At 40.6% G+C, this 23,203-nt stretch overlaps 3 protein-coding genes across 4 annotated transcripts; 2 read left to right on the top strand and 1 right to left on the bottom strand.

Annotated features, from left to right (window-relative positions):
- Positions 1-7,527: 7,527 nt before the first annotated feature.
- Positions 7,528-8,986, top strand: LOC105185639 (ribosome biogenesis regulatory protein homolog). The gene is made up of 5 exons (XM_011145278.3): positions 7,528-7,699; positions 7,793-8,048; positions 8,179-8,480; positions 8,573-8,752; positions 8,825-8,986. Exons 1-5 carry the CDS (start codon positions 7,635-7,637, stop codon positions 8,958-8,960), a joined length of 939 nt encoding a protein of 312 aa, XP_011143580.1. The 5' UTR covers positions 7,528-7,634; the 3' UTR covers positions 8,961-8,986.
- Positions 8,987-10,412: 1,426 nt separating this feature from the next.
- LOC105185640 (coiled-coil domain-containing protein 102A) lies at positions 10,413-14,895 on the top strand. Of its 2 annotated transcripts, XM_011145279.3 has the most exons (7): positions 10,413-10,794; positions 10,906-11,642; positions 11,784-12,012; positions 12,232-12,441; positions 12,514-12,788; positions 12,868-12,956; positions 13,145-14,895. In XM_011145279.3, exons 1-7 carry the CDS (start codon positions 10,690-10,692, stop codon positions 13,165-13,167), a joined length of 1,668 nt encoding a protein of 555 aa, XP_011143581.1. In that variant the 5' UTR covers positions 10,413-10,689; the 3' UTR covers positions 13,168-14,895. The 2 variants fall into 2 exon arrangements, with proteins under 2 accessions (XP_011143581.1, XP_011143582.1); XM_011145280.3 differs by lacking the exon at positions 12,868-12,956.
- LOC105185642 (mucin-19) lies at positions 14,636-21,408 on the bottom strand. The gene is made up of 5 exons (XM_011145282.3): positions 21,049-21,408; positions 19,727-19,828; positions 19,524-19,655; positions 19,053-19,437; positions 14,636-18,917 (listed from the first exon to the last, which is right to left on the bottom strand). The coding sequence occupies exons 1-5, from the start codon at positions 21,106-21,108 to the stop codon at positions 15,331-15,333; spliced, it is 4,266 nt and encodes a 1,421-aa protein (XP_011143584.1). The 5' UTR covers positions 21,109-21,408; the 3' UTR covers positions 14,636-15,330.
- Between the last annotated feature and the right edge of the window lie 1,795 nt (positions 21,409-23,203).

Raw genomic sequence — 23,203 nt, 5'->3', positions numbered from 1 at the left:
GTAAATCCAAAGATAGCCTTTATCAATCCTTGAACTACGGATATGCACAGACTGTCTTTCTAAACTCCTCAACCCTGCGATGTAGCGGTAGGAGTCAAAACTTGCGGGAACGAGACCCCGGAAAACCGCCCGATGAAGGTGGGTTAGAAAAACTTTAACCTTCGATATCTCCCTAAACGGTTAGAGATACAGGCTTCGGACAGGTACCAAATTAAAGCCCTTTCAAAACCCTACATTTTGGACTACATGGACGACCCTCTACTCCCAATAGAAGCGGAGATATCGACGAATGAAGGCTGGATATCGACGGAGAAAGGTTAGAAAACTTTAACCTTCGATATCTCCTAAACGGTTAGAGATACAGGCTTCGGACAGGTACCAAATTAAAGCCCTTTCAAAACCCTACATTTTGGACTACAATGACGACCCTCTACTCCCAATAGAAGCGGAGATATCGACGGATGAAGGCTGGATATCGACGGAGAAAGGTTGAGAAAACTTTAACCTTCGATATCTCCTAAACGGTTAGAGATACAGGCTTCGGACAGGTACCAAATTAAAGCCCTTTCAAAACCCTACATTTTGGACTACATGGACGACTCTCTACTCCCAGTAGAAGCGGAGATATCGACGGAGAAAGGTTGGAAATCTTCAACCTTCGATATCTCCTAAACGGTTAGAGATACAGGCTTCGGACAGGTACCAAATTAAAGCCCTTTCAAAACCCTACATTTTGGACTACATGGACGACCCTCTACTCCCAATAGAAGCGGAGATATCGACGGATGAAGGCTGGATATCGACGGAGAAAGGTTAGAAACTTTAACCTTCGATATCTCCTAAACGGTTAGAGATACAGGCTTCGGACAGGTACCAAATTAAAGCCCTTTCAAAACCCTACATTTTGGACTACATGGACGACCCTCTACTCCCATAGAAGCGGAGATATCGACGGATGAAGGCTGGATATCGACGGAGAAAGGTTGGAAAACTTTAACCTTCGATATCTCCTAAACGGTTAGAGATACAGGCTTCGGACAGGTACCAAATTAAAGCCCTTTCAAAACCCTACATTTTGGACTACATGGACGACCCTCTACTCCCAATAGAAGCGGAGATATCGACGGATGAAGGCTGGATATCGACGGAGAAAGGTTAGAAAACTTTAACCTTCGATATCTCCTAAACGGTTAGAGATACAGGCTTCGGACAGGTACCAAATTAAAGCCCTTTCAAAACCCTACATTTTGGACTACAATGACGACCCTCTACTCCCAATAGAAGCGGAGATATCGACGGATGAAGGCTGGATATCGACGGAGAAAGGTTAGAAAACTTTAACCTTCGATATCTCCTAAACGGTTAGAGATACAGGCTTCGGACAGGTACCAAATTAAAGCCCTTTCAAAACCCTACATTTTGGACTACATGGACGACCTCTACTCCCAATAGAAGCGGAGATATCGACGAATGAAGGCTGGATATCGACGGAGAAAGGTTAGAAAACTTTAACCTTCGATATCTCCTAAACGGTTAGAGATACAGGCTTCGGACAGGTACCAAATTAAAGCCCTTTCAAAACCCTACATTTTGGACTACAATGACGACCCTCTACTCCCAATAGAAGCGGAGATATCGACGGATGAAGGCTGGATATCGACGGAGAAAGGTTAGAAAACTTTAACCTTCGATATCTCCTAAACGGTTAGAGATACAGGCTTCGGACAGGTACCAAATTAAAGCCCTTTCAAAACCCTACATTTTGGACTACAATGACGACCCTCTACTCCCAATAGAAGCGGAGATATCGACGATGAAGGCTGGATATCGACGGAGAAAGGTTAGAAAACTTTAACCTTCGATATCTCCTAAACGGTTAGAGATACAGGCTTCGGACAGGTACCAAATTAAAGCCCTTTCAAAACCCTACATTTTGGACTACATGGACGACCCTCTACTCCCAATAGAAGCGGAGATATCGACGAATGAAGGCTGGATATCGACGGAGAAATGTTAGAAAACTTTAACCTTCGATATCTCCAAAACGGTTAGAGATACAGGCTTCGGACAGGTACCAAATTAAAGCCCTTTCAAAACCCTACATTTTGGACTACATGGACGACTCTCTACTAACAGTAGGAGCGGAGATATCGACGGATGAAGGCTGGATATCGACGGAGAAAGGTTGGAAAACTTTAACCTTCGATATCTCCTAAACGGTTAGAGATACAGGCTTCGGACAGGTACCAAATTAAAGCCCTTTCAAAACCCTACGTTTTGGACTACATGGACGGCTCTCTACTCCCAGTAGAAGCGGAGATATCGACGGATGAAGGCTGGATATCGACGGAGAAAGGTTGGAAAACTTTAACCTTCGATATCTCCTAAACGGTTAGAGATACAGGCTTCGGACTGGTACCAAATTAAAGTCCTTTCAAAACCCTACATTTTGGACTACATGGACGACTCTCTACTCCCAGTAGAAGCAGAGATATTGACGGATGAAGGCTGGATATCGACGGAGAAAGGTTGGAAAACTTTAACCTTCGATATCTCCTAAACGGTTAGAGATACAGGCTTCGGACAGGTACCAAATTAAAGCCCTTTCAAAACCCTACATTTTGGACTACATGGACGACTCTCTACTCCCAGTAGAAGCGGAGATATCGACGGATGAAGGCTGGATATCGACGGAGAAAGGTTGGAAAACTTTAACCTTCGATATCTCCTAAACGGTTAGAGATACAGGCTTCGGACTGGTACCAAATTAAAGCCCTTTCAAAACCCTACATTTTGGACTACATGGACGACTCTCTACTCCCAGTAGGAGCGGAGATATCGACGGATGAAGGCTGGATATCGACGGAGAAAGTTGGAAAACTTTAACCTTCGATATCTCCTAAACGGTTAGAGATACAGGCTTCGGACAGGTACCAAATTAAAGCCCTTTCAAAACCTACATTTTGGACTACATGGACGACTCTCTACTCCCAGTAGAAGCGGAGATATCGACGGATGAAGGCTGGATATCGACGGAGAAAGGTTGGAAAACTTTAACCTTCGATATCTCCTAAACGGTTAGAGATACAGGCTTCGGACAGTACCAAATTAAAGCCCTTTCAAAACCCTACATTTTGGACTACATGGACGACTCTCTACTCCCAGTAGAAGCTGAGATATCGACGGATGAAGGCTGGATATCGACGGAGAAAGGTTGGAAAACTTTAACCTTCGATATCTCCTAAACGGTTAGAGATACAGGCTTCGGACAGGTACCAAATTAAAGCCCTTTCAAAATCCTACATTTTGGACTACATGGACGACTCTCTACTCCCAGTAGAAGCGGAGATATCGACGGAGAAAGGTTGGAAAACTTTAACCTTCGATATCTCCTAAACGGTTAGAGATACAGGCTTCGGACAGGTACCAAATTAAAGCCCTTTCAAAACCCTACATTTTGGACTACATGGACGACTCTCTACTCCCAGTAGAAGCGGAGATATCGACGGAGGAAGGCTGGATATCGACGGAGAAAGGCTGGAAAACTTTAAACTTCGATATCTCCTAAACGGTTAGAGATACAGGCCTGGTTCTGGCACCAAATTAAAGTCCTCTCAAAACGCTACATTTTGCCGTAAGTGGCGACTCTCTACTCCCAGTAGAAGCGGAGATATCAACGCAGAAATGTTGGAAAACTTTAAACTTCGATATCTCCTAATCGGTTAGAGATACAGGCCTGGTTCTGGCACCAAATTAAAGTCCTTTCAAAACCCTACATTTTCGACTACATGGACGACTCTCTATTCCCAGTAGAAGCGGAGATATCGACGGAGGAAGGCTGGATATCGACGGAGAAAGGCTGGAAAACTTTAAACTTCGATATCTCCTAAACGGTTAGAGATACAGGCCTGGTTCTGGCACCAAATTAAAGTCCTCTCAAAACCCTACATTTTGTCGTAAGTGGCGACTCTCTACTCCCAGTAGAAGCGGAGATATCGACGGAGGAAGGCTCGATATCGACGGAGAAAGGCTGGAAGACTTTAACCTTCGATATCTCCTATACGGTTAGAGATACAGGCCTCAGTCTGGCACCAAATTAAAGTCCTCTCAAAGCCCTACATTTTGCCGTAAATGGCGACTCTCTACTCCCAGTAGAAGCGGAGATATCAACGGAGAAATGTTGCATGTCGAGATAATAATATGTAATAATGATAATATAATAATATTTTTCCCTATACGTGAATAGACAAATATGGGTCAATCGATTTTCCACCTCGATCACCGGATTTCACTGTAAAAACGCTACATTTTTCCATACATTGTGACTCCCATCTCAGTCAGGTAATTTATTTTCGGAAATCCGACATTTCATTCAGAGTTCTGGTTAGCCCCGCACGAGTTCTAAAGATAATTATTAACACTCGGAGCGCTAAAACCAAAATTGAAAGAGTTCTCACCGATTTTCGTGCTGAGGGACATGGAAATATTCAACTCGTGGTACGAAAATCGGCGAGAACTCTTTCAATTTTGGTTTTCGCGCTCCGAGTGTTAATAATAATCTTCAGAGTTCATGAGGAGCTAACCAGAAGTCTGAATGGAACGTCGGATTTCCGAACAAATCTTTCGATCCGAGTAACATAGAAATATTCGACTCGAGGGACAAAAATCGGCGACAACTCTTTCAATTTTGGTTTTAGCGTTCCGAGTGTTAATAATAATCTTCAGAACTCGTGAGGGGCTAACCAGAACTCTGAATGATACATTGGATTTCCGAAAAAAAATTTTACGTGTTTAATAAACAATCAATTTTTTTGAAAATCCGATGTTTTATTTAGAGTTCTGGTTAGCCCCTCACGAGTTCTAAAGATTATTATTAACACTCGGAACGCTAAAACCAAAATTGAAAGAGTTGTCGCCGATTTTTGTCCCTCGAGTCGAATATTTCCATGTTACTCGGATCGAAAGATTTGTTCGGAAATCCGACGTTCCATTCAGACTTCTGGTTAGCTCCTCATGAACTCTGAAGATTATTATTAACACTCGGAGCGCGAAAACCAAAATTGGTAGAGTTCTTGCCATTTTTCGTTTTCTAATTCGAGAATTTTAAATATAATTTTTCTTGTTGTTTTAAACAGAACTATTTTTAAAACTTATCTAGAACTATAGAACTTAAAAATCTATCTAGAACTCTAACAAAATTGTCATTTTTTACATAATGAGGGGCGTCGTGAAGTTGGCCCTCCGATTTTTAAAATGGTATTTTCTCTACTTTAAATGACGGAACTCTTTCTATAAAGGATTGCGAACTCTAAAACTCTGCGAGGGGCATTCAGAACTCTAATAATTTTTTTCAAATTTGAAGAATGAATCTTCACAGAGCCATCTTCACAGAGGTGATGGAGCGAACACATTCTCTGTCTCTCTTTTGCTTGGCTCGTGGAAACAAGTCGAGCGGAGGGCGGGGTCTCAGAGGAAGTGTCATCGACGAAACGTGCAATGCTTGCGATGCCCGTGTGTTGTATGCAATACGTGCATTTTCTTAAAGAATGAAAAAAAATTTATTGTGATACACGTATGTTGTATACAACACGTGCATTTTCCTAAAAAACGAAAAAAAAAATGATTGGCGAAAAAGGACAACGCCGACGGCTAAGGAGATGCGAACCACCGACCTCAACCCCGCGAATCCAGCGTACTTCCACCAAGCCACACGCTCTTTGATAATCTCGCTCCTTCATTTGGTTCATGAAGCACTCGCGATTTTTAATCGCGACTTTCTTGCAAACGCTTCAATGCTACGCCGTATCTTTAAGTGCAATGTTAATTAGTCATGCAAATCTATCGACACAACGAGTTTAGTCGAAATCGATTGCTATTGATCATCTCGTTGGATTCACGCCGAGAGTGAAACGTCAGTCTCGGCCGTGTATCGGGAAGCACAATCTCGGCAACGTTGCGAATCAGAGCGAGATGGAGCGAACACATTCCCTCTCTCTCTCTCTTTCGCTTGGCTCGTCAAAACAAGCCGAACGGTGGGCGGGACTTCAGACGGATAGACGGGAGCAGTTTCTCTGTGTGTGTGTGTGCCGACTACATTCTTACATAGAAACGTACGGCAATTGAAAATGTTTAAGCATATACCCTGAGATTCTATCTGTTGCGTATGACACGTGTGTGTGTGTGAGTGCGTATATGCATACGTACGTCACGCACACTTTCAATACAACACATACACACGGACACAACTGCGCTAAAAAACGCCTGCTAGAGTATAAATAAATACTAATGTAACGCTGAAATATTTTGGAAAAATAATTTTGGGTACACACAAAATATTATCTTATTATCATATATTTATATATCGATATAAATCGTATATAATCTTCATGATATTAATCATATACAATCTCAATTCTTATTTTTTTTGTGCATGTTAACATGTTAATTCATATTACAAATGCATAACAATGCGCGAGACCGTGCTTGTCAAGTACGCTATTATGGTTGTAGCACGGACATAAACCGCCTGAAAGTGGATGTAACACGGACAGCCACCAGATGCAGGTTTTACCGTCGAGACCTAAAAGTGGATGTAGCATCGTAGTTCCCCTCTCAAAATGGATGCAGATAGCGCCCATTCCCAGTGCAAAAAATCGGTGTCGCCGAAAACACCGTGTTGGCCGCTCTCAGCTTCCTCTCTGTTAGCACCGCAGTCAACTCAGCAGAATGTACAGTGCGTTGGTTTGAATCTCGACTGTGCACGAAAACTGCTCTAGGAACGCCTAGAGAGAACGTCGGTAAAGACGGGCGCTACAAGTCGCACAGACCAGACACCAGGGATTGCCACAATCGGCGTTGGGCCATAGCGAAGGCGTTGCACCGGCCGTTGCGCTGGGTGATATACCCGGCCGGCGGATTCTTGCCCGCGGGTTGCGGAGTCGGCCATGGCTGGAACTTGTCAGGCGCGGGCGGCCGGCAGTAAAGCCACACACTTGCCTACGAGATGCCGGGCACCTCGCCGACTGCGAGAACGACAGTACCGCAGTGCTGTCAGGTGCAATATATTGCGACGCTACAGCGCATGCGTGAGATAACGTAAGCTCTATGCCAATGACGGCAATAAAGCGCATCGCAGGGTCCATGAAGGGGCCCGCGCTATTCGATCAGCTGTCTTCCAGGCTCCAGTGTAGTTTTCCCGTGTTTCTTGCGCGAGTGCCTTATCTTATATTATATTGTTCAGTGGATACTAAATATCAGTTACATTAACATTATAATTCCAGTGGATACTAAGTAACAATTACGTTACATTAACATTATAATTTTTCACTCAACTATGTAACTGTTACATAATATTTGTATTAGACTCATATTAGATTATAGATTGAGAATTACTATCAAATCAATTAAAATAACCACGATTTAGATTATCTAATTTACTCGATTGCAATTCTCAATGCATAGTATAATATGAGTGCTATAATACCTTAAAAAAGATACGATACTGAGACTTTCACTCAAACAGGGAGTACGTCTCTCACGCATGCGCTGTAACGTCGCAATATATTGCACCTGACAGCACTGCGGCGCCAGAAACCCAGACCGCTCGCCACGCAGGATCGGGTGCATTTCCGAACATGGAGCTTGACTTGGGAACTCTACTTGTATCCGATTATAATCCTTTGGACGAAAAAGCTCTCAAGTAATTTAATCTCAATTTTACTTTGTTTGATTGACTTATACTAATTCTATAAATTTATAACTGATTAGTATATTAATGTTGTTTTATATATAGATCAGAACCAGATTATTTAAAAAATTTGATAAGAAATGATGTACAATTATTGATTAATAAAGTTTGGGAACTACCAAGAGAACGAGTGGATGGTGTTGTAGTGGTTAAATTACCTAAACCTGAATACACACTACCACGTGCGCGTGCTATTCCAAAGCCCAAACCTCTAACAAAGTGGCAGCAGTTTGCTAAGGAAAAGGGAATACAAACCAAGAAGAAGGGTAAATCTAAACTGAAATGGGATGAGGAATTAAAGGTAATGTCTATATTTGACATCACCTTGTCATATTTAATAGTTAAATAGCTAGATTATGTTATGTAATAGCTAATTTACATATATAGAATAATATAATGAAATTTGATTAATTTCTTTTTCCTGTTTTAAGAAATGGATTCCTACATATGGTTATAAACGAGTAAAAGCTGAGGAACAGAAGGAGTGGTTGGTAGAAATCAAGTCTGGTGCTGATGCAAATGATAATTCATTTGCTAAGGCTAAAGAAGCTAAGCAGGAAAGACAGTCAAAAAATGAATTGCAGAGACTTCGTAACATAGCTAAGTCTAAAAACATAAAGTTACCAAAAGTTGGTCTTCCTACCAGAGAATACTTGCCAAACTCTCAACAACTCTCTGAAGCTCTAACCATTGCACGTACATCAACAGCATCTGTGGGAAAATTCCAACCTAAGTATATTTCTTATGTTTTCACTTATGTTATCACTTATATTGTTTAATATTTTTACCAAATAAAACTATGTGCAATTTGCTATTTTTCTGTAGATTACCAAAAGAGAAAGATGCGAAAGGAATCGCTAAGGAAGTACCAGGAATGAAAAAGAAACGAAAACTCCCTCCATTAAATGCTGTTGAAGAGAAACGTCAAAATAAAGGATTGATAGATAATGTTTTGAAGAGCAAGACAAAAATTCTCCGTGATGATTATTTAGTGGGAACTACAGAGTAAGTTTTTATTTGCATGGCTATCCTATATTAACATGATATTCAATATTTATTAATATATTTATATTATAGGATAAAGCAGGATACAATAGGACGCAAGAAGAAAAAATCTGGTGTACCAAAACGTGCTAAAAATGCTAAAAAGCCAAAAGCAGGGAAAGGCAAACGCGATTTACATTCAAAAGTTGGTGGTAGAAAGCGACGATAAACGAATGATTTTTATATTAAAGAAATATCTTTAAAGTATTTTAAAATAAATTAAAAACTTTACTAACAGTAAATTATTTCTCGCGTGTGTGCTAAGAGGAGACCTCGAAACTAATAAAAAATAGCGGGTCTAATTGTTGAAATCAAATTTTAGCTATTCATTAGATAGACCCGTTATTTATTATAAGTTTCGAAGCTTCCACTACGAGCCGCCACTATCCAAAGAAGAATCGATAAGTAGTACAACTTAACGACAAGTCAGAATAATTTTTATTTTTATTTAACAGCAGAGGTAGATCATTTTACAATACAAATAATGCAACTTAACGATAGATCAGAAATATTATTCTGTTTATAAAATTAAATTATCACTTTTCGGATGGAATATACGTAAAATTTATCAAGCTATAACTTGCTATTCTTGATATGATTAAAAAATAAAACTTAAGCTATAAAATATATTTTTTGAACTATGTCATTATCATCATATTCGTTAAGAAAATGTCACCTGACCGATATGAAAATGTCTTCCTACAACCACCGGAAGTATTTGAAACTCAGTGCTCCGTGTTCGGAAAAAAGTAAACAATTTTTTCAGGCACTTATAGTAACGATATATTTATACGATATTTTTATATCGTTAATAATCTATATCGCGATGGTTATCGAAGTATAGTATTGGGTAATTCGTGATATCTTCAGCATAGCAAAATTATGTGGTATTATCATCGCTCTTTAATTACCTCCGGGCCCCTCAGGGCCTCCTTAGCCAATACGAAAATCTCCCCAGGACTGTCAGTTTTTATATTATCACGATGGTTTAGTTGAGTTTTTGTATTGTAGAAGAAATTTATCTATATAAAAAATTTAATATTTATTATAAAAGAAGTCGACGCTTCCTATGAATTGTTTAAAAAACGTATATTAATTTTTTTGTCTTTTGTAAATGATCAAAGTCAAAATGTTTGCTTTAATTTTAAATAACTTGGAGAAAAAACGTCTCATTGCTATTTTTAGGTGTAAATTAAAGAAAAAATTGTATATTTTCAAATGCTATAAGAACTATTTATGTTAGATAGATGTTATATAATATAACATAAAACAAGTTTCATCATAAATTTAACTTTTAACTTTATTTAATTTACACTTATTTTGCATAGTAAAAAATGGATGAATCTGATACTTAAAAATAGAAAGCTAGAGACCAAGTTGTCAAATATTTTTGCAACCAATTTACTATATAACTATTTTTACTGAAATTACAACTCGTATGGAAAGCACGAACTTTTTATTTTCTAAAAATGAGGCTAAATGAGCTTTTCATTTTTCAATAGCAAAGTGAAACAGTAATATGTAATAATAATAACATTTATTTACGTTGAATTAAAAAATATTAAGCAGACAGTTCTTTAACGAGAAAGGAGAAATCGGATATCGATTCCTATGTCGAACATTACTCATCCTTCCAATAATCATTGTGCATAGATGTGTTTGTGAAATATGACGTATATGGCTCACCATCGTATTGTCAATGGCATGTGTGGAATTTGTTCGATCGAGTTCGACAATATTTAAGCAACACAATTGAATACAATGGGGAGAAGGATGTCGAAATTAGTGATAGACGATAAATCGTTGTAGAACATCAAGCGGACACAGCATAATATTGGAAGGGATCACCGTGAAAGTGTCAGAAATAACGGAATTGCAGGTTACGTGCTGTTCACACCATGGCACAATCGACAACAAGCGGAACCTCGTCGCGACGATATATGAGAGAACACGATGGACCGTCCACGTCGCGGTACGTGGACAGCGAATGGGAATCCAAAGAGGTAATTCCTCCGAGTCATGTCTTTTGTTGCACTATACTTGTGCCATGATTATGTCATAGTGACATACTTTAGTTGTACTATATTTATTTTACATCATATTTCAATAAATAGGCCTTACGACAGAGAGAACTGGAGGAGGCAAGAGCACGTGCAGCGCAGATGGAGAAGACAATGCGTTGGTGGTCAGATTGCACTGCTAACTGGCGTGAAAAATGGAGTAAAGTTCGAAATGAAAGAAATATGGCTAGAGAAGAAGTGAAAGTTCTCAGAGCAAAGTTAGAAATTGCAGTGAAAGATGCTAATACTTTCAAACATGAATCTCAAGAAATGGAACTGCAAAATGAGCAGCTGAGAAAAGAAATGGAAAAAATACACATGATACTCTTGAAACATGCTGGACATTTTGACCAACAAATCTTTACTATCTTAGAATCAGATCCACAACTGAGAACCACCTTTGGGTTAGATGAACATCTAGAGTTTTATAATAATGTTGAACCTAGTGATATGTTAAGTGTTCAAAAGGATATAATATCCTGCAAAAATTCGCATGAAACTCCGAACGTTGCTTCAAGCAGTCATAACATCTTGCCAGGTAGAGTTATCGAAGAGTATGTCCTGCAAGGTGCGGTGCCAAAGCATGCTGTAGAATTATACAAGGAAAGCTCGAATAATTCATTAGATAAAAACATCACAAAGCTAGTCGCAGACAATAGTGCCATGAAAGATGCACTAGAAAAACAAAAATTGCCATCAAATGCGTATAATGAGGAATCCTTAAGACAAAAAATGTCAGCACTGCAACTCAAACTGGAGGAAGCAGCCAAAACTATTTCTGTAGAAAGAGAGTAAGTCTGCACAAGTTAATATACAAATATAACTTCTTATATTGATTGAATATATCTAATGATAGCTGTTAAATATATTTATTTTTTAAGATTACTGTGAGATATTGGATCACAATAGAATTTTTATTTTCTTTCTGTTAGAGAGAAAAATTCTTTACATCATACTGTGGAGAAATTGAAAGCTGAGGTTAAACAATTGAGGGAACAGTACGAAGAATTACACGAGAGCAGGGCCGGTGCAATGAGGGAATTATTGGAGTTAAAAGAGCGTTTCCAGATCGAGCTTAGTGACGCACAGGCTGATTTAATGGACGAAACGATGACAAACGGAGAAGGCATGGACCGTCGTTTGAGTGAATTGAGAGCTGAAGTACGTGATCTGTATCATATTGACTGTACTGAATCATTGTTTTTATTCTGTTTTGATTCATTTTACTTATAACAGTACATATTTGCATTCTATTAAACTCTTCCATTATGGTTCTACACTTATTATAAGATACAATTTGCTTTCTAATTTCTACACCTTATTGTACACAATGTTCTTCAATAGATATTTTTCTGTGTCTTTATTGTAAAAAAAATTTAGCTGGAGAAACTTCAAGCTGAAAATGCGGTAGAATGGGGTAAACGAGAGAGACTGGAGACTGAGAAGATTTCTCTGGAACGAGAAAACAAACAGCTGCGGCTCAAGATACATGACTTACAAGAAAGAATAGAGTCACGACGGCCACGTCCGGTATCTACGACTGATGCAGACACGAGGCAATTGCAGCAAGAACTTATAGTTCGCAATATGGTTCGTATCATAACTGAATATTAAATTAAGTGTACTTTCGGGATTGATGTTATAACTTGGCGATAATTGCAGGTATTGCTCGAGATGAAGCAGTATCAGGCGGTATTGAAGCAATCTCTAACAGAGAAAGCAACGGAATTATCGCACGCTATAAGACGATCTGAACAGTACGAGGCGGAGGTGAAGCGAATAAGAGGTAGAGTGGAAGAGTTGAAGAAAGAGCTGGCCGCTGCTCAAGACGAAGTCGATGCTGCCACAAATAGCATACGAAAGTTACAGCGTAGGAACGAAAATCTCGTAGAACAACTGGAATCTGCAAATGTGCAACTGGAGCATTTTAGAAACAGGTGAGCAGATTTATTGCAATTGAAATTCCACTTGTATCGTAATCTCCTACAGTAGATTTGAAGAGAAACGTTTTATTAGCAATAGTGAGTCGTGTACAGCGGATGCTGGAATGGAACAAGTAGAAGAAGAAAAGTTCCAAGCTAAGAATTCCGGTGAATCCGCTGAGGGTATGTTACTAATTTAGTCGATGTGCTTTTGAATAAGAAGAACAATGATAGCTAATAGTTTCTAAATTGCATCCAAATTCTATTTGGAATTTAATTTAGATAATAATGTCGCTTTTAAATTTAATTTCAAAAATTTTGCGGTATAAAATATAGGGAAAAAGGAAAGAAAATTTTATATATTGTTTCAGTTTACAATAAACAGAAAGCCTAGTATTCGCTCGTGTTGATGGCAATGACATGATGTTTGATCCAAATCAACGAAAACGCAAATCAGACAAGTGATATGCTAGCAGGCCTAAAATATTTAATGACAGTTTTATTTTTTAATGTTTGACTCCTCATAATAGATGTAGTGCTTCGGCATTTAAATAATCAAATTGTACACGTAGTATGGTAAACGTCGTGAGTGCCTATTGTGGTATTTAACAACCAATTTAAAGCATCAGTACTTCCAATAGCATATATGTACATGTGTATAGATAACTGATAGTACATTGACGTAATATACAATTTTAATTACTTGTCGGTCGACAAAGGTCCGTCTACATTGCAAGATTATCAGAAAAATTGGTGAAGAAGCACCAACGTTAACTTTTACGATTTACGATGCTCGCTTGACTTTGCAACGATATTTCTTATTATTATAATCTACGTAGACGTACCTTCGGCACATCGATAAATCATTACCATCGGCGTAAGAATATATATAGACGTTAAGGTATATTCAGGTGCATTATTCATTTGTATCGCGTTTCAATTTCCTTTAGTTCACTTTATGATACGTGCTAAAGATATTCAAAGATAATTCTTTTTTATCGATTGATTTTGAATTAATAGTGTTTTAGGATATCACATTTTTCGTAATGTCTCGGGAAAGTTGTATATTAGAATATTGTTTCGAGAAATTTTATAATTAGAGCTTTCCAAGACATTATTCTACTCTTCGAAGTTCGGGACTTTGTATCCACTTTTTAAGATTTTGTAATTGGAGAAGAAAGGTAAATTATTCTTAACATGAGTATTCTTAACATGAGAAAAAGATCGTCACTTAATGATCGTAATAAATTGATCTTAATAAATCTCATTTTATTCTTTTCTTATTTGATTTTAAATTTTACCTTTTATGTTTCACCTTAAACGTAGAAAGTGTAGTTCAAACATACCTTCTGTGTATTTTAATGTTCATTATCTAAATATTAAAATTAGAGTCGCTGTTCTCCATCGTGAGGAGAGTAATAAAGCCTTAAAATAGCCCTAGTAAAAGCACCGTCTATATTCTTCTTATGTCAGTGGTCAAGCAGTATTTACTGCCTCTTATATTCAATTATATGTATTCAAACGTAAAATTGTGTTCACCATCACCATTGTACTTTCTGTAGATATTCATTTCATCGTCACTCATATTCGTTTTTTACTTTTATATAAATTATAAATATGCACTTCTCCCTTTCATTACTCATTGATACGCTTTTTGTAAACAGCTCACATTTCGCCTTTTATTGTTTTATATTTCTTTTTTTTTAGACTGGTGTAAAGAAATATTGTATATATTCACGACACATACATATACATATATAATACATATAATGAAACCATGTTTCGTCACCCGAAAAAAGACTGACGAAACCGAGTAGCAAAATACAATATGTACAAGATACGATACCTGATATTTATAATTGAACCTTTTATGTCAATATCGAAAATCTATATGGAACGTAAACTAGAACAATAATCTACGTGCGTATACCACAAGAATATTACATGCGAATAATGCAATAGACAACATTCGAACAAATCTTCACAGATACTACGACAAATCGAATATTATTGTTAATTATCTTTCCTAACTACTATGAGGAAAGGATCAAAAGAGAATTTTTGCTTTTGAGTAAAGTGTATTTTATTGATAGAAACTTAATAAATAGCAGCGATTGATGTAGCAACATGTTCACACTATACAATCAATTTTGGAAATATCTCAATAAAAAAAATAAACTTATAATGTCAGAGTATATATGATACGTACGATGAATCTTCGATATTATGGATTTGAAAGTTTACACACTCGGATTACCAATCCATAAAATCGAGACGTCTCTCTGTTGTATTTGCTTAATTCTTATGTTTACGCACGACTGGCACTAAGCTGCCAGGAAGTGGAATCGTATTGAATTTGCAGATAGAATAAGTTACAGTGTCAATATGCGTGCGAAAGCGATTAATTGGTTTCTACAACTGAAGCAAGTCACGTACGACGAGCGGAAACGGGACGATTCAGAACAAGAGATGCTTTGCGGAATCGATTATAGAACATAATGATCGACATATTGTCTCTCTCTCTCTCTCTCTCTCCCTCTGTGAGTATTTTGGCTGCTCAACATCTCATAGGTGTGCCGTCCGGATACGTCGGTGCTTTCGGCTTGCAAATTTTCGTCCTACCGTTAGAGCCGTACACAACGTTGCAGGAAAACGTGAAGTATCCGCAGGTAGAACTCTTGGTATAGTAACGATGCTCATACTGTTTTTGCGCGTTATTACCGTTCATCTTGCCGGCGACGCTGTTGCTTACGGTATAGTAACTCGGTTTTATAGTTACAGAAGTCGATAAGGGTTTTATGTGCTTGTCCGAGGTTGCAGCTTGGCCGGAAGAAGGGCCAGCCTGACTCTTACTGTTCGACGTATGACGCTCGACGTGACGTTCGTGACTGGTCTGAAGCGACCTGGTCTCCGTGGCCGACGGCTTGGTGCTCGTGGAATTCTTCGGTATTAAAGACACGGTCTGCGACTGTGACTTACCATCACCCTGAGCAATGGTCTCGGTACCTGAGATCGACATTACTCTGCCACGAAAACCAGGCGGTATCGTATATCCCATCAGAGATTGTCCTGGCTGCAGGACGTCGCCCGTTCGAGGTGAGTCTTGGCTAACATGAACGTCGTATCTGTCGTCTTTGATCACCTGCGTCATTTGCGTCTGCTGACTTTGTCGCTGAGCAGTCTTGATTTTGCCGCGCTGATGTGTGAAAGCTCTCGCACCGTTATTCATCGGGCTTGTCGTTGTCACCGTCGACGTTGACGTCGCCGTGCTGTCGTAGTACTCATCTCCGTAATCATCGTCGTACTCGTCATACATCGTGTCGTCTGTTCGTTGCTTCTCCGTAGCCAGCACTTTCTTGTCGGCAGAATCCTCTGGATTGTTTCTCACACCTATGACGACGGTTTGTCTTGAAGTCGAGCTACTCTGTAGACCTTGTTCGTGATCGTCTTGTCTATTCTCGTAGTCCGGGCTGGAAGCTGATTGGTTCGGTTGAGAATTATCGACGTTCGTCGGTTTTTTTAGAGGAGCCTGCGGCTTAAATGGTTTGAAAAGTTCAGTCTCAGGGAGGCTGAAGTTGAAAGGCTTTCTAGAAGACGCAACGCCTGATCCGGAACCGGCCTGGGCCGCACCGGTGTAAGTGATTCCGTATTGAAAAGCACCCTGCAGTTGCGACTGAGATTGGCCCCTGTGAGTACCGCTCTGAGCCGAGGCTGTTCCACTGCCACGGAAGGGTGACGCATGTTTTTCTAGCTTCTCGTCGGTCTTCAGATACGGCTGGAAGCCGATCTGTGCCTGACTGGACGTGTTACCTTCGCCGTTAGCCTGAGCGTCTGCCATTCCGCCCTTGGAACTCGCCTGCACCTGAGAATTGGTACCATGGTTCCAACCACTGCTCTGAGCGCCTGTCGAAGTAGCTCCGGAGTCGGAATTCAGCTGAACCTGCGCTTGACTCTTCCCATAACCAGCTATACCTTGCGCATTGCTGGTAGCACCTTCTTTACCACCACTGACCTCTGCTTGAGCGCTTTTGTTAGCGTCGCTGGTACCAGCCTGAGCGGAGAAAGTGCCGGAGCCACTATAGATACCCGTCACTTGCGATTGGGCCGTGCCCTGACCATATCTACCTTGAGCTGAAGCACTCGCTTGTGTACCCGAGCCTTCTTGCTGTACTGAACTTGAAGCCTGCGACTCGGCACCGTCATCCGTCACACCAGCTTCACCAACATCTGTGACCCTCCCTACTCCTGGATAAGGTGCACCTACTCCTTGACCGATGCTTGGATATTGACCAGGATACTGTCCAGGAGCGACCCCTGCTCCACCAGATATTGTTTGACCTCCTGTACCGATTGGATACTGGGTTCCTCCTGGTATGACCGTTCCTCCTGAGACACTTGGTCTCGAGATTCCTGTATCTGTATCTGGATACAGTCCGCCTGGATATGTTGCCACTTGTCTACCATCGCCGGGATAAATTTGTTGACCGGGATACAGAGTACCACTGGGAGGTATACCTTGCTGTATGCCACCAGGATATACAACTTGACCACCTCCAGGATATGTGCTTGTACCTGGATATGTGATTTGACTAACACCTGTTCCATCAGGAATCCTACCAGGTTGAATGACACCTCCAGCACCTGGATAAATCACTTGACCGTCTGTTGGTCGGCCGCCTGGATAACTTGTCACTTGCGTACCAGTACCAGCTACTGAATCTGTACCCGGAACCATGCCAGGAACGAGACCGGATCCTGGATAGGTGACGTCTCTGCCTGGTATGATACCAGTCGCAACTCCTCCGGGATAAAGTGCGCCAGTCTGCTGTGCACCACCAGGGTATACTCCTTGACCTGCTATTCCTGTTGGGACGACGGCACCAGGGTAAGTTCCTGATACAGTTCCAGGATAAGTTTCACCTGTTCCGATTGGTAGGGTACCTCCTATGTATATTCCGCTTGGTTGACTTGTTCCGGGTGCTATACTACCTGGATAAATTCCAGTGCCAGTAATCGTAGCACCCGTTGTTACTGACGTGGTAACACCAGCAGTAGGATAGATAATTTGTCCGGGTTGAATACCAGGTTGAACACCTCCGGGATATGTTCCCGGCCCTCCCGTGATTCCAGGTTGATATTTTCCATCTCTACCTGGTGTAACTACTCCAGGACGAACAACTGGATATATACCATCGCCACCTGGTATCACTATTCCAGGACGAACACCTCCTGGATATATTCCATCACCTCCTGGTATCGCAGTTCCAGGCTGGATAACTCCAGGACTTACAACTCCAGGCTGAACACCTCCAGGACCTACAATTCCAGGTTGAACACCTCCAGGACTTACAACTCCAGGTTGAATAACTCCAGGAGGAATAGCTCCAGGTTGAACAACTCCAGGTTGCACACCTCCTGGAAAAATCACTCCGGGCTGAACACCTCCGGGCTGAACACCTCCAGGGCTTATAACTCCAGGCTGCACACCTCCAGGCTGAACAATTCCAGGTTGAATACCTCCGGGCTGAACACCTCCAGGGCTTACAACTCCTGGCTGAACAACTCCAGGCTGAATGCCTCCAGGCTGAACAACTCCAGGTTGAACGCCTCCAGGCTGTACGCCTCCAGGCTGTACGCCTCCAGGCTGAACAATTCCAGGTCGAACACCTCCGGGTTGAACACCTCCAGATTGAACACCTCCAGGGCTTACAATTCCAGGTTGGATGCCTCCAGGCTGAACAACTCCAGGTTGAACGCCTCCAGGCTGAACAACTCCAGGTCGAACGCCTTCGGGATACATTCCATCTCTTCCTGGCGTTATGACATCTGGTTGAATACCTCCAGGATAAGTTCCCGGTCTAGTTCCAGGAAGAACACCAGGATAAGTTCCAACTCTTCCAGGAACTATCCCACCTGGATATGTTGTTTGTGCACCTGGGGTAATTCTACCAGGATAAAGTACACCTCCTGGTACAATTCCTGTTCCAGGACGCATGATACCTACGCCAGGCACATATTTATCACCATTTGCGGATGGAATTCGTAACTTATCTGGAATCTCGAAACCTGGATATCCAGGGCAGTCTTCACAACCGGTACCACCTGACGACATACTTTGCGCTTGTCCCATACCACGACTACCACCTGTAAAAGGATACTTCAGGTATTTAAACATATGTGCAAATTTTCAAAACACTACAACTAATCTTTTTCTGTTGAAAAAATTCGTGCGATTTATAATATATAATTCCTCTCTTGTGAACGTAAAGGGGTACATACTGACTACTGCGCGCGAAGATTGCTGAGTAGATTCAGCTTCCGCTTTGCCCTCCTTTTCCTGCCCGTTACCGACGTTTAAATATTGAGATTGTGTTTGACCGCGAAATTTTCCTCGAAATTGATTTGTCTGTCGGCGTTGACGAAATTGGCCGAATCTTTTATTTAGCTTCTCACGTTTCTCCAATTGAATTTCTCTTTTCGTGCGACTTATGAGTGGCGTTAATACCACATCAGCCACTCGTCTTGGGAAAATGTTTTCGTCTACTGGAATTTCATTCAGGAAGGGATCCAGAGTTTGTCCAGGTACAGGTTTGTTTGCTTGTAGTAAAATGAAGCTTCGTCCATTGCAAAAGTCGACGATGCGGCCTCCAGCGAGATGCCATGCCTATTTATAGCGAGAATATTACAGACAAATTGTAAGACAAATTTATATAAAACATGTCATGTTTTATAAAGTCTTCGTCCTATTACCTCCAGTTTTGTAAGAATTGTTGATGCATAAAGTACTTTCGTTTGCTGCTTCGTACGCAGTACATCGTTATTTTGATTTATATCCTCAAGGTAACATTCGTTGTCCTTCTTACTCTTGTATGCGACGAATTGCTGTTTTCAAAAAGATTCTTTTAATCTACATTCTATAATATAATTACTACTATTGATAGGTAATTTCGTACTGTTATATCATCGGTAAAAGACCATTTCTTTTTAGAATTATCGTTGTCTGTGTTCCTTACTTCCTCCTCATTGTGAATAGATCGGTCAAAACGCGTTTTTTCCTAAAAATATCATTATTAGTCATCAATTGTTCGTAACGTGCATTCTTCTAGAAAAAGAGAAAAATGAAATAAATAAAACAAAAAAATAAATAAAATAAAAAATAAAATAAATAAAATAAAACATCTTGTTTATATTTTACAACTGCCGACTTTTGTTCTAAATTGTATCATGTGCAAGTTGCATCGAAGAAGTTTCCGTACTGACGGAAGGGGGTGGAAAGAGATATGAAGAATGAGCTAAGCTATTTTCCTATCGTCTATTCTGTCCTTATCTCATAAATGCCTCATGTGAATCTGTCTTTATCGTGTACCATTATCATGTGAACTTTGACCTCCAAATCTCTCTTAAACGGTCTCTCTCGTCGTATGCATTAGCATATGACCTGTGCCAATAACCTGCTATAGCAAAGTATAATTAGAGCACACATAGCAGATTTGGCAATAATATTCAATTCTAAATGATTGAAAACGTAAATTCAATTGATACTCAATCTTCATACGAGGATAGAAATCGTTACAATTTTTCTCTTTTAGATTTTGCGACAAATTATTTTTCAAAACGTTATTTTTTTCACGTTTAGCATGATAGCAATATACCTATGTATATATAATGTCACAACGATCACGTAGTGAACGAAATATCAAGTAGTGTCACTCAAATATACAGTAAGAGATCGCATTTCTGCATTTGTCGTCGCACATAAATGATGCGCCAGTAATTCGCTGAATTTCACACCATCACGCGAAATACGGTAAGGAAATTTTAGAAAAGGGAGATAAACAGTTATCAATTATTTCGCATGACATTTAATCAACGTTTAAGGTTTACCTTTTACAAAATTCGCGATTGATCTTACACTGGATTAATCTTATAATCAAAAATTTCTTTTCATCGCTTCCCGAGAGTATTTGATGTTATTAATTGATGTTATTAATTGCCATAAATAAGCAACTTTAATGGTTGCAAGCCAGTACGCTTATAGAATCTCTTGCCGGATTTAGTAAAAAGATCATGAAATATGATTTAATATAAAATTTATGATAAAGAACGAACTGACTGAAGAATTTTATTTTTAGCATTATTTTAAATTTATAATGATTTTCGAGATCAAACACACGCACACACGATCGCACACATAGCCGCACAGATGCTTCAGCGACGTTATGTGACAAAACTCTCAGTGAAAATAGAGAACTAAAAACTTTCGGGGGAAACTTACATGGTATCGCGCGAGTACTGTGCTCGCGATGAAGATCAAAATGACGAGGTACGGCCGCATAGCTCGAACCTTGAATGAGATCTTCACGACTGATGTCCGGACGACAATTCAACCCTGCTAGATGCCTCGCGGCTCTGACTCCCACTGGCTCTATTCGCTTCTTCCTCTACGTCTCTTCTTTGGTCTCATAGTCAGTCCCACGGAGTGCCGTTGGGAACCGTAAGGATCTATGTGAATGCGAGGCGGGAGGAGAAATCGCTGGAAGAAGTTCTGGGAAGTGCGAGTATACGCGTCTCGTGATATAAGTGCGTATAAACGCTCGTATGTATCACGTTATCTCGTTTAGACTCATCTTGTCACTGTGGATCTCGTTACCGAAAGATACGCGGCTCGTGAGCGGCTCTCGCCGACTCGAGGTATCATCGTGTTGCATATGAGAAAAAGAAGAAACTTAATTAAGAGGTTACTAGTAGAGGAAGAATAGACGAATATCCCGCGACAGATGAAGAGTCTCCCTCCAACCAAAGTCGCGAAGCTCAACCTTACGGAAGTATTTATTTATTGTGCGTATTCTCTATATTATATGTATCATTATTCTACTGTATCATCTACATATATACTGTATTTCATTATTCTATGATTCACTTCGTTCTTCACAAAATACTGGCTAAAATACTTACCTGAGCTAAGTATCAGAACGACAGATGACGAAAATTTGACAATCAAAATTGCGCGATTTATTGATGAGTGTCGATTTGCGACAATGAATGCGTGAGAGTTCCCGCAGTTATATCCGAAGACATAAGTGCATATCGTTTGTCAGTTGGTCACTTTCGCCTTCGTTGCCCTAATTATTAAGTCCAATCTATTTGTTAGGCACAGTTAGCCGTTGTTTATCCTACTACCAGGCGTGGCTAATGGCCGTACGGTTCATCGGCGCGATAATGGGTTCAATAAGTGAAAAAGCGAGGCGCGCGAGTTGAACGGAAAGCTTTATGCGAATGCGCGTATTGCAATCCGATAGGTACGGGGAATTAAATTACTTCGACACGACTTCCGAAGGAACACGATACAACTTCATCGTCCGACTTGGCTTCGTTGTCGCATATCAATTCAATTTCTTCGGATTAACATGTGACGACGGCGCGTCGGATAACGCACACGGTTGACGTGAAGAGAAGCGGGAAATGACAAGGAAAATATACACATGTATCATCTCGTATATTTTCTCGTTACGATAGACAAGACTTTCATAATTCGTAAAAAAGAGTGGGTAAATGTTGCTTTTTTTTGGCGTAGGCACTCCGATGTACAAGTAGTGGTACATACAATACATACGACGGGTGTAATAAAATCGAGCTATCTAAAAATGACTGGCACCTCGCTGGCATCTCGCGTCTAAATTCTAAAAACGTAAAAGTGGGAATGCTATTTACAACGTGCGGTCAACACGACTATGTTATTAACGCTAGATCGGGGTTCCCTCTCTATTCTCGTCCGCAGGCGATCTATCGAATCGAAATGACTAGGACGCGCCACGTCCGAATCGCTCGCCAACTATAATTATACAAGCGCGAGCGCGCGCGGATTCCTCGGCGGACGCGGGACGATCGCAATGTCGTCGCGCGACGTTATTTTACATACATTTACGCGAAATCTTTATCATAACCGCCGCCATTCGCGCAATTCGCATGACCCTGCCGTTCGCTGCATCCCCGCGGGAAGGACGTTCGCTGACGAGCGACAATTTGCCTTCGACGCGAATCGCAGGTCCCGAGGGCCTCGCTACGACGGCGGATCACGTTCGCGATGGCGAAACGGGCTCGACTAGCTCGACACTCTGATCGCTACCAAACTCTTGGTATCGAAAGCTTATTTATCGTCATTTATACATAATTACTTTCGCCGTTGGAAAATGCGCAACCTATGCCAATGTTCTGGACGGTGCGCGCTCGTCCAGTCGACGTGCGTACCTTGTGTGCGTGGCTTGTACAATATTCGTCAACGTGTGTATGGATATTATCATTGTGTCAAAATGACGAGGTAACGCATCACTCGATCCTTACACGAGGTGCTCTCCACCATTGGTGTCCGAGCCATAATATTCAAACTCGAACGCGAATACTTTGGCGGATGATCGCATCGTCTGGAGCTG

The sequence above is a fragment of the Harpegnathos saltator genome, unplaced genomic scaffold (genome assembly GCF_003227715.2).
Source record: "Harpegnathos saltator strain DR-91 unplaced genomic scaffold, Hsal_v8.6 scaffold128, whole genome shotgun sequence".
NCBI classification, from domain to species: Eukaryota; Metazoa; Arthropoda; class Insecta; order Hymenoptera; family Formicidae; genus Harpegnathos; species Harpegnathos saltator.
This window is presented reverse-complemented; position numbering and strand designations above follow the sequence as displayed.

Coding starts and splice junctions, on each gene's coding strand:
- LOC105185639 (XM_011145278.3), top strand. CDS start 7,635: ATGGAGCTTGACTTGGGAACTCTACTTGTATCCGATTATAATCCTTTG. Junction 7,700..7,792: donor TTGGACGAAAAAGCTCTCAA/GTAATTTAATCT, acceptor TTTTATATATAG/ATCAGAACCAGATTATTTAA. Junction 8,049..8,178: donor AATGGGATGAGGAATTAAAG/GTAATGTCTATA, acceptor TCCTGTTTTAAG/AAATGGATTCCTACATATGG.
- LOC105185642 (XM_011145282.3), bottom strand. CDS start 21,108: ATGCGGCCGTACCTCGTCATTTTGATCTTCATCGCGAGCACAGTACTC. Junction 19,829..21,048: donor CAGTACTCGCGCGATACCAT/GTAAGTTTCCCC, acceptor TGATATTTTTAG/GAAAAAACGCGTTTTGACCG. Junction 19,656..19,726: donor CTTTTACCGATGATATAACA/GTACGAAATTAC, acceptor TTTTGAAAACAG/CAATTCGTCGCATACAAGAG.
- LOC105185640 (XM_011145279.3), top strand. CDS start 10,690: ATGGCACAATCGACAACAAGCGGAACCTCGTCGCGACGATATATGAGA. Junction 10,795..10,905: donor GCGAATGGGAATCCAAAGAG/GTAATTCCTCCG, acceptor TTCAATAAATAG/GCCTTACGACAGAGAGAACT. Junction 12,957..13,144: donor TTCCGGTGAATCCGCTGAGG/GTATGTTACTAA, acceptor ATATTGTTTCAG/TTTACAATAAACAGAAAGCC.